This window comes from Dysidea avara, chromosome 3 (assembly GCF_963678975.1).
Source record: "Dysidea avara chromosome 3, odDysAvar1.4, whole genome shotgun sequence".
NCBI classification, from domain to species: domain Eukaryota; kingdom Metazoa; phylum Porifera; class Demospongiae; order Dictyoceratida; family Dysideidae; genus Dysidea; species Dysidea avara.
This window is the reverse complement of record NC_089274.1, coordinates 4,587,273-4,602,849: the sequence shown is the minus strand read 5'-3', so window position 1 is coordinate 4,602,849 and position 15,577 is coordinate 4,587,273. Positions and strand designations below refer to the sequence as shown.

General features: G+C 38.2%; 1 protein-coding gene and 1 long non-coding RNA gene across 5 annotated transcripts in view; one reads left to right on the top strand and one right to left on the bottom strand.

The window, feature by feature from the left end:
• Positions 1-15,577, top strand: part of LOC136249006 (leucine-rich repeat serine/threonine-protein kinase 1-like) — a 47,247-nt gene that overhangs the window by 28,806 nt on the left and 2,864 nt on the right. For all 4 annotated transcript variants that reach the window (XM_066040886.1, XM_066040885.1, XM_066040887.1 and 1 more), the window contains 4 exons: positions 9,340-10,568; positions 10,627-10,746; positions 10,817-11,113; positions 15,167-15,424. In XM_066040886.1, coding sequence (XP_065896958.1) covers positions 9,340-10,568; positions 10,627-10,746; positions 10,817-11,113; positions 15,167-15,424 — 1,904 coding nt within the window. The remainder of the gene's footprint in view (positions 1-9,339; positions 10,569-10,626; positions 10,747-10,816; positions 11,114-15,166; positions 15,425-15,577) is intronic.
• Positions 5,324-5,887, bottom strand: LOC136251871 (uncharacterized). Its single transcript, XR_010699234.1, has 3 exons — positions 5,761-5,887; positions 5,613-5,708; positions 5,324-5,559 (listed from the first exon to the last, which is right to left on the bottom strand). It is a non-coding gene; the product is annotated as an uncharacterized lncRNA (long non-coding RNA).

Here is a 15,577-nt window from a genome sequence, read left to right as displayed (position 1 = left end):
AACAGCGGGTTGCTATCTGTATATGGTGTTTGGCAACGAATATGGAGTACAGAACAGCTGCATACTTGTTTGGAGTGTCACGATCGTCAGTCTGTTTAATAGTCAATAGTGTGAGCAAAGCCATTGTAGAAATACATATGCCAAAGTATATTCAACTCCCAAGGAATAATGAAGAACTGTTAAAGCTAGTCAAGGGAATCAAGCAGTCATGGGGCTTTCCCAACTGTGGTGGTGCAATTGATGGATGTCATATTCCAAATTCTGTTGCAACCCCTTTACACACTGACTACTACAACAGAAAAGGTTACTATTCAGTTATTTTACTAGGGCTGGTAGATTACAGACACTGTTTCATGCACATTTATGTTGGTTGGCCAGGTAGCGTGCATGACACATGTGTTTTCTCCAATTCCCCAATTTATAGGATGGGTAATGATGGCGGTTTGTTTCTCAGATCTGTGCTGCCCGTTAATGGTTGGGATGTTCCTGTAGTGATTTTGGGAGACTCTGCTTATCCACTACTTAATTGGCTTATGAAGCCATTTCCTCATGGTACTACTAACTCTCGTCAAAGAAATTTTAATTATTCTTTAAGTCAAACAAGAATGACTGTGGAAAACTCTTTCGGTAGACTAAAAGCCAGATGGAGATGCTTATCTAAAAGATTGGATGCTCACATAAAAACATACCAACAATCATAGCTGCTTGTTGTGCTCTTCACATTGTTTGTGAAATTCATGGAGAAGAACTGGATCAAGAGTGGCTCCATGCTAGTGACAGTATATTAGAACAACCACATTCGACAGACACAGTAGATCGTGGTGAGAGTTGTAACATGAGAGAATTTTTTGTAGATTATTTTAACTAATGACACTTCTCATTGTACAACTATACTGTAAGTAAACGGACATACTTACTAGTTACTATTACATGTAAATCACTGAAATATATGAACAACTGTTTGTTGTCTTTCCTATAGCCCAGTAGGTGAGTTCAGTGGGGGCGATGGCTGTACGCAAGAAGTTGCTCCACCAGGACCACCACCAGAATACTGGCCATGATAGTATGACTGATTGTACCCTATGGTGGAGGTGGTACACCGTAATTCATCCCACTACCCCCACCACCACATACACTCATAAACATTGACCACATCTGTAGCTCATGCTGCCTGTCTGCCTCACAACGTCCTTCTTCCATTTCCATTTTATGTGCTTCTGACTCTTTCATGTATTTCAGTCTCTTCTCCTCTAATTCAATATATTTGTTTTCAGTTTCATGCTGAACTGTCACAAACTGATCCATAACTACCTGCAAACTTTTCTCTAGTTTATTTGGTTGCTTCCTCTTCTTTCCTCGCTGTGGAAACTTCTTCACATCTGACTTTGATTTTGCATCATCATCCTTTGATTCATCCTTACCCGATTCATCCTTACCCTGTAACAAATTATAACGTGATATACAAGCATATGTATTAATCATGCAAGCATAATACAACAATCACACTTTATACATATATACACAACGTGGGTGCACACCATTTCAGAAGAGCTAGTTGATGGAGGTATGTCTCCATCAGTTAAAGATTGATCAATTTTACTAACGTGGGGAACATCATCGTCATCAACCATAAAGCCTTCCTCCATTTGACTAGTATTATCTTCTGAGCAGACTGAGCTACTACTGGATACAACATGGGGTGGCCTGATAGCTGGTCTGTTGGCAAGGAATAAATGTAACTGGTCGAAATATTTAAAGTCCTATTGCTTTGTGTTTTTACCAGTTTCCTTCTGGTAGTCTGCTATCTGCTTATAATCCTACCTGAGCTTTTTCACTTTATGTCTCCAGTTTCTTTCAAAGCCCTTTTCTTTCAAAGCTTCAGCCATCTTCTTAAATACGTGTTGGTTTCGGTGACAACCATCCAGTTCCCCTTGTATAACATCATCAGACCACACTGCAATAAGCTGTAATACCTCTTCATCAGACCAATTACGGCCACGATCTTGTTTGGGAGGCATTGTCACGCATCCACGTGGCTGCTGATGACTTAAAAGTTCCAATTACTGCGCGATCACGAGATGGAAGGCTGGTGATGATTCGAGTTAATTCGTGGTACTTGTTTACACTGGAAAATTATAACAGTAAGCAAAGATGAATCAAACCTGACCCTCAAGTACAAGCAGGGTTATATTAGTACGTGTTTGTTATTACCACAACCGTTTACATTGGTAAGTTTAACGCGTACCAGAAACGATATAATTTTATATCGGCTTTAAATGGTCAGTGTAAACACGGCTTTACATGATGTTTGCAGTGTTGGTGAAGATGATACAATCCTGACAGCAGATATTAAATGTAGATTATTTGGATTACAAGTATTCGGTGTAGGCAGTTGATGAGCGTAGCATCCTTTTTGGATCCCAGGTTTATTGCAGACTATGTGCCTGATGATGTTGGAATGTCAAGGGGATAACAGTTGGGTGGTAGAAGAAGGAGCAGCATATGTAACCTCCAAGAATGAGCAAGCCCAAGCTGCTCAACCAGGTACTACAGATAGTACAGATTCTATGGACATTATGCAACTTACACAAGGAGAGCCTGCACTCCCTGTAGCCAGAAGAGGAAGTTAAGTAGCTACTTAAGAGCCTCAAGAGAGCAGCAGTCAGACTCTCAAACTGATTCATCTCCACAAAGTGCTGAAATTGATCACTACAAAATGGTTACCAAACCAGATCTGAGTAACCCACTGGAGTGGTGTAAAATAATCATTCATCGTTTCCAATTTTATCCCATCTTGCTAAAAAGTATTTTATGTATTTGTGCTTTAAGTTCAGCCTCTGAGCACTTGTTTAGTACAGCAGGTAACATATCTACAAAGAAAAGGAATGGCTTAAAGCCTGATAAACTAAACATGGTAACCTTCTTGCCACACAATCTCAAGTAGTTCAGTAGCTTAACACAAAATGTCATACCGCCTAGCACTTCAGTGATGACAGCATTGCTAGATTTACCAGGAGGAGTGTCAGTGACATTGTCACACCAGCTCATTGAGGGCAGACTGCTAGAAACAGGAGATGAGCCAAGTAATGGTTCAAGCAAATGACAAAGCTTCATAGGCCAGTTGAATATTCCTGGTAGATGAGTCCGGCATTATCCAGGAGTCCAGAGATCAGAGCTCCTGTCCATTGAGTAATGTGTTGGAAGTTATCCAAGCTTCAAAGTTCCCGTCTCATCACCAGTAAGTAATGTTTCTTGTCAAGGTAAAACAATTCTTTTCATAATGTATGCCCACCGGCTACACATATTGTGCATTCTCCAGTAAATAATGGAGATGGTAACGCAGCCGAGTTATGCAGTGCACTGCATGAGGCACGTTCTTGCAATGAACAACTGAATGAACAGTCTATGTTATTTGAGAAGTTATCCCAACAGCTAGAACTAGTTAAAATAACTAATGATGAGTTTCAACTAACTGAACTACAGGTTAATACAATGAACCACTTGAAGGAATTAGAAAGTGCACTTAACACTGAGTCTAGCAACTCTTGGATGCAGAAATGTTAGCAGTTGCTGACATATGAGTCAGAGCCTGAAGAGAAGGACCAAGAGGTTACAAAATTAAGAGTTGAGTTTGTAAGAACTTGTGTGTGGACTTAATTCAAGCTCAGCACAAGATTTGCTGGTGAGGCAGACAAAACTTGAGTCGAGCATTGCACCGCACAGCATTACCCCGCACAGTGTTGCCCCGCCCCGCACAGCATTGCTTGGGCAACAAGACAGGCACAATGAATCTTGTAGTTCCTCTGCTCAGCTGCATGGCAAGGGTCGACAAGGTAAGGCACCCCCGATTGATTATTTTACTGTGGAGGACCCTGAAGTCATGCTGGATGAATAGCAACCATCACTAAGGCATGCTGCCAAGTGAAACAAATGGGATGGTGAAGAGCAGTTCACAGGACACCTCAGGGTCAAGCTTTAGAGGAATGGAAATTGATTGAAGATATTGAACAGCAAGTGTAAAATGAGGTGGACAAAGCCAGCTGGAGCATAGGCAACACACAAGTGTTTCGGCACTTACATCAATGGGCGATTGAAAGTATTGGTGATTCCAAAGAACAAGAACTCAGGATTACCTATGGCAAGAGTTGGATGACAACAGAAAGTTAGCAAGCATTGCTACATGGACAGATGCAAGATAGCCTACTACTTAAGCTGATGGAAAGCCCAGTGGTATACCTGGAGCCATTGACTACAAGCCTAGCTGCGAAGAATGAAGGAAAGTGTTAAACGGAATTGAACAGGAGATACCAGCACCGTACCAATTGTACAGAAATGGCACCACCCAAGGAGATTCAGTGGAGTGATAGAAGTGCACAAAGGAAAGATTAGATTATAGCAGAAACCAAGTCAGAGTAAGGGATCCAAAGGACAGAGGACCACCAGCCAACTGCAACCAAAGGTTCTAATGCTATGAAGTGCTACAATTGTAGGAGCACAAACATATTATTAGTACACGTAACTCCGGACATTTAGAACATGAATTGTAGCCAATCAAATGATTACAAGTATAAGGAAAAATTAGGAATTTTAAGTTCAATTAGGGATCATAGAAAAAAAAGTAAAGAAACAAGGGAGGTTGCCTATACCTGCAGATATACTTGTGGACATTTAATCCCTATATCCAAGATTGAAATATAGAGTAAATGTCCACTGATATATCTGCAGACCTCCCTTGTTTCCTTACTTTTTTTTCTATGGTTGGACTTAATTTAGACTGAAATAGAGATTAAATGTCCACTAGTACGTGGCGTAGGCAACCTCCCTTGTTTCCTTATATGATCCCTAATCAAACTTAAACACTGGGAAAAAAACACATTTGTGCCTGCAGTGCATATGTAGTGCACATTAAGCAAATGTCACATTCACTTATGTGCTCATCATATTTGATCTAGAGTAAATGTGCTGTTTGCTTCACATTTGTTGTTGAGTGTAGGAGAAGATAAACAAGATTTGCAGCACATGTGGCCTGTATTTGTGCAATTACATACGCATGGACAGATGTAGGATAGATGCTATGAATCTGAAGTGCATGTATAAGACACATGTAGCATACACATGACAAATTTCACTTATAAGCTATGTAGTTTGATTCCACAATTAATTTGATTTGAAAATAAAACATGAAAATAATTATACAACTTCATCAACAGTTTTACTTTTAGTTCAAATGAGTTTGACACTAACTGAAAAGTTCACAAGACTTTGGTCTTCTGATTCTCCAACATAGCTCTACTTCTTGTGCTACGACATCTATTTTGTTGTTAAGAGACTTTCCACATCCTGTAATTTTCTACAATGCCACTACAGTGCGATGTGTATTTAGTCAATTTCTTTTTTCTGGTGGACGATTAGATGTCTTATCTCTGTCGGTGCACTAACTGCCACCAGAATCTTGCCCGATTAATTCATCGGTTGCTCTTAGTACTCCTTCATACTTTCATTTTGATTCTGCGCCAATAGTTGAAGAATAGTGACTATAGTGCTTTACGCACTTTCTTTCTACAAAAATAATATCTGTAACGTATTGTATTACAAGCCACAGTAATTCTTACAATGTGCCTTCTCTGTCTTCTCCTAGAATGGCAGCACAAGCTGACTGTTGTCATGTTTCTCTCCTAGCACGAATGGCCTTTCTGAAGTCACTGCTCCTATAAGAAAATGGATAACTTTACACACAGAACACACATTTTTGGAACATACGTTTAATAGTAATAGCTTCAGTACTACTTCATTTGTCATTTTATCAATAACTGCTTGTATGTTTTCTTGATTACCATCCAATGAAGTCCTTTCACCAAATCTGGCAATGTTATTGGTGTAAATTAAGTTTGCAAGTAACATGTATTCATACTTGAGACTGAAATGTTTGTGTAGTTCTTCTACAATCTTATCATCGTCATCACCCAATACGATATATCATGGACAAACTTCCTATGATCACTGAATGATCACTTTTAAGCAGAAAATGCAACTTATACTATTAAAGTATCTTGGTATGTGAGCAGTTCTTTACCAGAGTTAGAACAAGCCTTTGGTCTATAGTCTGGATACTTCTTGTTGTGCAAGATTCAACACAAGTTGGCTTTCTTGAGATGACTCGAAATAGGAGCACTGAAATGTTATCACATATCCCATATCCCAGCAACTGACATCGTTAACTTACGACTCCCCTGTATGGTTGAATTCATCAGGTAATGGCTTTGGTATAGCTTGCCCCAGTGCCAGTGTTGTTCTATCCGCCGGCCAGGCGTCTGTTACTTGTGGAACATTACGGCTGCCCTAACGATGGGATCCAACCGGCGACAGTTTTTCTCAGCGGAGTTCCTATGGAAGCTACTGGGAGTGACAGGGCTTCTGGGTTTCTTCCATGATTTTCACACAGCACCTGTTTGTCACTCACCCGCGCTTTCCTGTGACATGCAGCACATGAGCTCCTTTCTTCATGGAGGCCTGGATGGAGGCACACTCTAGCAAAAATTATGCCGAAACCATGAGGTATCATTTGCTGTTTGGATTGATCCTAAAAATTGAAAACAGATTCATCGTAAAAAAATCCTGCCGGCCCGGTGCCGCTTGTCCTGGCAAGCTGTATTCGAAGAACTGAATTATGAAGATGACACGAAGTAATGTTAGAAGAAGCAATGGATTGGCCCAGTTCTAAACTACATTAATAATGGTGATTTGGTGAGCATATAAGGCGATAGTCTGTGATACGGAAACCTACTGACACTGACTCGTGAAATATGGACAAATTGCACTCATAATTCCGTCTAATTTGCAAGATTAACTGCCAATGAATGGACAAATCGGACCTATTATTCTCACTGTTTATAATTCATACCAGATTCAGTGGTCTCAGGTGTGTTGGTGTTGTTGTAGTCAGTGAATTCTGCCATTCGAAATGATCAGTGAGTAAACTACTAGCTATACGTAGAACTCTTGGTAGTACCCTGGATCTAATATATCAGTTTTTTTTTTGTTTCTGCTGAAATGCTGTATGGGTAGATTCTGAGGGACTATACGGATGCTGGTTGTGTAGTTTCAAGAGTTATTATGATGGTATTTCCCCATGTGCAATGTAAACAAATGATCAAGTTGAAAAATTTGGTTGTTACCTACATCATGTAAACAGTGATATAAACTTATCTTTATTTGATTAAAAAACTTTTTGTACTTTGTCTAAGACTTTACTAAAGCAAGATACCTATCCTCCAAGCAACCTACCAATATTTTATCTCTATACCATGCAGAGATTTGTGCGATGCAGTATTATTTGTTAAACCTGTACCACCGTATACTCACTACATGGATTTAGCAGTAATAAAGTTCCTTACCTTAGAACATCTTAAGTAACATTGTAGAGCATATAAATCATCAAATCCATTCGTTGGTGGTTGGAGAGACAGCATCATGGTAGGAGGTATACATTCAACATGCATTGAAGCATACTGGATTGGAAATGATGGCCGTATATTGATGTGGCCTGTTCTATATGTTATAATATCAGAATCTGCTGATAGAAAATGAATACAAGGAAATTTGTATGACAAAAGTACAATGAATTAAAAATCTACTGCCTCTACCAGCTCATGATCAGCTCAGACCAACTTATTTTGGTATGCTACACTGAAAAAGCCATTTGGCCAGCATCATTTCTACTAGTGATCAAAATCAAGTGCATTTCTGGCAACTGTACACTGGAACAGAGGCTATTCTTGCTGTGTATCTGTCAGTAAAAAAAGTTATTTCTGTAATTTTATGCTTGACAACTCAACATGTGTTATTTAGTTGATTTATACTTAATACAGTGAGTTTTGTAAACAATTGTTCACATGATAGTGAGCTATAGTGAGCTATAGTGCAAAGTGTACTTAGTTTGTCAATGATGTGTAATTCATATTCACTTCATATTTACATCATATTCATATCATGTGTATCATACATAGGCCACACTAGTAAATATAAGGTACATATGTATGTGTCATGGGATTGCAGATGAAGTAAATGTATAGCAATGTGTTACTATATGTACTGCATTAAACCACTAGCATACACATGTTGCAATTATTACATGTGATCTTTGTAATATTCAAATCATATTCGGGTTGTCTCACATATGATGCACATACAGTTAACTATATTTTCTTCATATCTGTTGCACATATAGACAAATACATAATTTTTTCCAGTGAAATTTCCTAACTTTTCCTTATACTTGTTTCATAACATTATTTTGACTGGATACCGCATCAAAAGAAAGGGGTTAATGTTTTCGTCTGAATGTGTGCCCCAGCTAAAAGTGAAGAGGCCATTACACTTCGCTTTCAGCTATGTTCAGCCTGTTACACAGTGCTACAAACAAAGGACAAGCCCCTTCGCAATCAATCCGGTCACCACAAAAATTACAGACGATTTGCGTGCCCCAACTATGACTTGGAAGTGGCTTCACTTTCAACTATGTTCAGCCCATTTTTCAGCATTACAAACAAAGAACAGTAGGAAAAGTGCCCTTGTAGCTCCCTGCTGTCACTATGGAAAATTCAAATGATTCCCATTTACAAATGTAGGGAAGCCATCACACTATCGCAAATCGGCACCTTGGGCTGTCAGTAAAAAAAGAAATAGGACACAAAGGAGGACAAAGATAAATCCATGATGCGTGCATTGTCCATACTGCAGTTTGCCAAAAGGCACATCTCAGGATGAAGCAATGTCGAACAGCGAAAATATCAAGCTTGTAGTCTTAGCCGTTATCAAGAGATGCTTGTCTGAAGGCATTAGTTAGTCAGTCTGTCAATAGAAAATTCCACTAAAATTTTAAGTTTTGTAGCAACTTTTTGGAAACATTTCAGGTCATACACATTTGGGCTTGGTTATACCTAACCAATACTACCAAGGTGCCATGAAGGTATTGTGAGGCTGGTTTTAGGGTGATATTTTTGGCCAGAAAAACCCAAACCTTCATGTCCCTAATATACAGTACTGCTGTTCATTGTATGCATGCGTGTGTCTAGTTAGTTACCACTTAGTGACAGATAAACCAAATTTGCACTCGTTTCATTGGGGGTTAAGCAATCAAGTCTGTAGTGAAGAGTGCTATATGGATAATGGAGAAAGCTTTTGAAGTTTTAAGTGAAACTGTTTCATATTATTGTACAAAATATGAAGCCTACTGTTTTTCAGGGATGCAAGTATTTTTTATGAATTTAGCACAACACTAAAGTTATAAAAACAGTGTTTTCTCTAAAAGTTTTCATAGATTTCATTTATTTCTCATAGGCATAATTCCAAAGAAATTGTTTTTTGATTGGTTCAGGAAATTTTCACTTGGTAATCAGGCTGAAATTTTAGAGTTGTTTGCAGTTTATGATATTGTAATGAAATTAGGAGAATCTTATTTTGTTCCATTACTTCTCCCTAACTCCTTATCAGTTGCACCTATTGACAATGCGTCCCTCAATTTTGGCAGCAGTGCTACAGTGACCACTAATATTGAGGAAAGTGACAATCAGAGTTTGGAGCCATTTTTAAATGATGATGTTGACAATCAACAATCAAGTGATGAAGATGATGACCCTGATTACATTACGGTGCGTCTACCTCAAGATGGTCAGTACAAGAAGACTAGCTCTGAACCTCGTCACAACAGTGAGAAGAGTAATCAGTACTTGACTGTAGTACATCACAATACACCACTACCTACTGGTAATAATTTTTATAATGTTAGTTTGTTGAATTCAGCATCTTTTGAAAAATCTACTGACTTGCTTTCACCTTATTCCACTTATAAAAATTATCTTAGCACTTCCAAAGCTAAGCAACACAATGCTACATTGTATCCACCACTTTCTCGTATTTGGTTATCATCATTTATACCAGATGGGTACTGGCCAAGACTACTACACAGGATTGTGTCAGATAGTGAAATACGTGAGGTTATGTTGAAACTCATACCAGCAAGCCAACATTCTGGCAAATATTCTTTGTGGAGCCTGTGGCAGTCTGGTATAGCAATTGTATACAAGAAGACTACATGGCTAGAACTCAAACATGAAGCTAACTTTGCAATGGATGATGGAAAATTGGTTTCTCAGTATAAAAACTGTAGAATTTTCTTGTCTATATACACTAACAAATTTGTTGAGCTGCATGAAAACAGTTCTAACACAAACTATTTGTCATGTGAAACAGTTTTAAGCCTTAATACAAAGCTTCTGGTTTTAATTGAACAACTCATCCTAGAGTTAGAAGAATGGTTTCCTGCAACTCTTGAGCACCTCACATCTGGAGAAGTGGAGTGTTACATCCCCTGCTACCATTGCACACAACAAGGAGAAGTAGCATACCAGTTTACTTATACTGACCATATTGTTCTTTATCATAACGAACTACAACACAACATTTTCTGCTTTAGCTTCAAACAGTTACTCCAACTGTATTCTATCAATGAATCACCAGTATGTCAACGTCATGGAAAATTTTCCATCGAATTGTGTACACCTGATATAGTAAGTACATTGTGGTAAGGCATGCCATTATTAATGTTGCTGCTTCCCAATCACTTAGGCATTTAAGGATGTGCAACATATTGTATGTGGTCCTGATATGCCACTTAATATTGATAAGGGGAAAATACTTGGAATGGGTGGCTCTGCCTTGGTACTTAGAGGAGAGTTAGTGAAGTCTGTAAGTGGTAGTTGTACTGTAATTATACAGTTATTCTAAACTCATGTATGCATCTGAAATTTTTTTCTAGCGACAGTTAGTTGCAGTCAAAGTGATAACTGATTCACCAATTGAAACAGCAACAATTACTGATTATTTGGATAATTATGCGGTGTCGCTTGACAACTACCGAATGATCAGAAAGGAAGTGTCCTTTCTCTCTACACTACATCATGAGAACTTAACCCAGTTATGTGGTGTGAGTACCAATCCATTTATGTTGTTAATTGAACTAGCTCCTCTTGGAAGTCTACGAAATATTATCAAGGAATATAGAGCTGCTGACATGGCTCTTACATCACCTGTTTTGTGCAAATCTGTGAATCAGGTAAGCAATGTTTTTTTTCTGTGGTATTACTGTTTAAGAGTTACTTGGCTCACTACTGTAAATTTAAAAAGCATTTTGACAGAATAGCTACAAAATTTTTAAACAATGTTTATTCAAATGGAATTTTCTGCTGACTAACTGCCTGCCTAATGCCTTCAGATCGATAATGGCTAAGGCTATATACAGGCTTGATTTTTTCACTGTTCAATGTCACTTTGCCTTTTGGCATACCGCAGTACGTTCAATGCATGCATCATAGACTTACCTTTGTACTCCTTTGTGTCCCAGTTCTTTTTGCTGACAGCCCAGTGTCAATTCATGGTATTGTGTGATGGCTTCCCTACATTTGTAAACGGGAATTGTCCGTATTTTCTGTAGTGACTGGACTGATTGCAGAGGCATTTCTCTTACTGTTCTTGTTTGTAGCACTGTGTAATGGGCTGAACATAGCTGAAAGCAAAGCATAATAGCCACTTCACTTTCAAGTCAGTAATTGATAGTTGAAGTACGCGTTCAGATGAAAACATTATCTCTTGTGCCATTCTTCATTTTGATGTGGTATGCAAGGGTTCACTAGTCATAATTATGTTGCAAAAAAAATCATAGGAATTTTAAGTTTGACTATATAGGGATCATAGAAAAAGTAGGGAAACAAAGGAGGTTCCCTACACCTGTAGAAATCACCCTGTAGACAAATGCAATAGCCTATAGGAGAGAGTTCATGTGATAGCTACTTCAGGGATAAATGTCCACTAGTATATCCTTATGTAGCTGAACTCTCTACAGGGTGACATGTTTGTAGCTGAATAACCCTCTACAGGGTGACCTGAACTCTCTACAGAGTAACTTATAATGTAACTGAACTGACCGCCTGGCAGATTCCTGTAAGCGTTCAAGCATTAATCGGATGGCTACAGGTTTGAGGCTGCCTAGGTCCAGTCATGGATTTTTTCTCCTTTCTCCACCTTTTCAAACACACTTTCTATAACAACTTTAAAACAGGCTGTAGGACCAGGTGTCCTACAGACCTTCAGCACTTGTGCTATAAAGCCTTAATAAATAAATAAATAAATAAACTCTACAGGGTGCCTTTTTATTTAGTTGAACTCTCTACAGGCAGGATGACTTCTTGTAGCTGAATTCTCTATAGGGTAACCTGAATTCTCTACAGGGCTTGTAGAGAAGCAAGCCACCCTGTAGAGGGTTCAGTTACAAACATGTCATCCTGTATAGAGTTCACCTACATTAGAAGTCACTGGTAACTTATAGCTGAACTCTGTACAGGGTGATTTCTAATGTAGCTGAACTTTCTACAGGGTGACTTGTTTGTAGCTGCAAGGTGACTGGTTGCAGTTGAACTCTCTACAGGGTGACTTGTTTGAAGATGAACTCTCTAAAGGGTGACTTCTAATGTAGCTGAACTCTCTAAGGGTGATTTGTTGTAGCTGAATTTTCTACAGGGTGACTTTTAATGTAGCTGAACTCTCTACAGGTGACTGGTTGTAGCTGAACTCTCTACAGAGTGACTTGTAGCTGAACGGGTGACTTCTAATGTAGCTGAACTTTCTACAAGTTAACGTTGGTCGCGTCGCTCACCTATTATTATGGTGTGAAAGTACAATGCAAAAATTGTGCACTTTTTCATAAAATAATCATGAAACTTTCCACAAAAGTAGTACTCCTCATGACATTTTTTTATATAGTGCCATCACAGATTTGACCTCTGGTGACCTTTATGCCATTTTTGCCCAGAGATAAGACCTTTACTTTGGTACCATGTTTTAACACATCAATTAATGCCTCAGGGAGATAAAGATAGAAATAGTCAAATTTCTGTGCAAAAGTGACCACAAACGTCACCAAAGGTTGATGGCGCTATATCAAAAATACATGTCATGAGGAATACTATTTATGTGGAAAGTTTCATGCTTTTATGAAAAAGTACACGATTTGACTAATTTTGGGGGCTACGCTGCTATACTAGAGTGAATTATTTGTACATAACTGAACAGTCTACAAGGTAACATGTTTGTAGCTGAATTCTCTGCAAGGCTACTTGTTCGTAGCTGAACTCTCTACATGGTGAATGGATTGTAGCTGAACTCTCTACAAGATGACTTGTGAACTCTACATGATTACTGGATTGTAGCTGAACTCCATACAGGGTAACTTTTTATAGTTGAACTCTATACAGGGTGGCTTGTAACAAAGATAATTTCTCTACAAGGCAACTTGTGACATAGCTTAACGCTTTATTAGAGTAATTAATATTTATTAGCTGACTGCTTTATTAAGGTGACTGCACTATTAGAGTATCTTGATCTCACACTTGCTACATGTACTCACGTAGTTGGTTTTCCTATTATCTAATTCTTCTAACCACTAAAGGGCCTTTCTAAATTAATCCATATATACACCGATTTTCAACTTATTCCCCTTGTGTGGTAGGTGTGGCAAGTAGTTGTTTTTATTACCAAATCTTGATCGCTTAATTGTTACACACTGTTGATTTTTGTGCTGTATCTTCATGGTCTTAAGCTGGCAAACCACAAAAGGTTTGAGGTTCAATAGTTAACCTATCCACGTACTGGTTTTCAGCTTTTTCCCATGAGCGGTTTACCCTGTAGGAGTAACAACATATTGATATTATTTTTCATGAATAATTGCTAATAACTCCTTGACTGTTTATCGTATTTGAGTGGTACAAAGATTCACCTTATACTCCCCTCTGTGTGTCGAATTTCATGGCAATCAGATAACGCGTTTGCATTTTATGGGAGCTTTTTTTTTGTTAGTGTGAAGGGGAAAAAAGCAAGAAATTGAGCCAATTTTTGAAGTCTCATCTCTCAGAATGCTTGAAGCAATTTTGCTCAAATTTGGTGTGTGGACTACTGATGGTGAAAGGCATTTCTCTTTTTGTAAAGGCACCACAAAGCTATGAAAGCGTGAAAATTGTGTTTTCTTTCTTTGCATCTTATACACTCCATGAAATAGTTGCAACAAAAACATCATACTTATGGTAGTATTTGCTGTATAGTAGGGACCATGAAAGTTTCGATGTCCTGCCCTAAAAATATCACCCACCAACCAGCCTAATTTTTCTTCACACTAGCCATGGCAGTATTGATTAGACAAAATCAAGCCAAAATATGCCTTCAGAGTGAGCACAAACCCGTTTATATGAAATTTTATATAACTAAATTTTCTAATACCCTGACTGCCTCACTGATACGTACCTTCAGCCAAGCATAACTCAACTATGGTTAAGGCTACGTACAGGATTTCTTGTCGCTTTGGCCTGAGATGTGATGGATTGATTGCAGAGGCTTTTCTTTTCTTGTTCTGTTCTTTGTTTGTAGCATTACATAATGGGTAGAACATAGCTGAAACGAAGCGGAATGACTATGCATCACTATTCAGTAATCAATGTGGTTCTCACATTCAGTACATTCAGTCACTCGATTAATTTTTATAACGCCATTCTTATTTATTTATTTATTTTATTTTCCAAAAATGTGCAGCCTCAGTTTGAGGATTAACACACATATGAAACATGCATACAAAATGTTTTACAATATGATTGATTCTTCCCTTTGATGCCGTGTGCGTTGGTTCACCAGTCATTTTTAATGATGTTACAAAAGCGTAAGCAAACAGGTGTGAGGAAAATTTTACATTTAAGAATGATCATAGAAAAAAAAGCAATGTAACAAGGGAGCTGCATGGAACTATACTAGTGGACCTACTTCAGTCATGGCTATACTATTAATTTACAGGCTGTATATGGCTGTAGTAGAAATTAAATGTGCACAAGTATAACTACATGCAGGGGTATTGACCTCCCAGCCTTGTTGTTTATATCTATGATCCCTACTCAACTGTAAAACTCTAATTTTTATTGCACTTGTAAAAGTATATGAGATTTTCCCATTGTGTGCACTGGCATGGCCTACAACTAGTGACTTTTGTATTGTAACATTATATCTATGCATAAGATAGGTATCATTGCTGTTATTATAGTATACTAAGTATCTACAATTTTTGTTAATACAGATAGCATCAGCACTGGCCTTCTTGCATCAGAAACATGTAATTTACTTTGATTTGAAATCGGATAATATTTTGGTATGGAAATTTCCACTACCTAACTTCTCCAAAGTTAATCAAAATGTGTGGTTGAAAATCACTGATTATGGAATTAGCAGAGTATCCAGCACAGCATATGAAATCAGAACCAGTAACGTCAGTGGTACACCTGGATATATTGCTCCTGAGGTGCTTCTTGGGAAAAACTCTCTGCAGGCTGACAAGGTAGCTACATATATACAGTACACCCTCAGTTATCTGACCCTCGTTTATCCATACCCTTGTTTATCCAAAATTGGAAATGACTGTTCTATTAGAGTATTTGAGTACAGGTGTATGTTCTATCAGAGTACTTCAACAAAGCTTTGTATATAAATG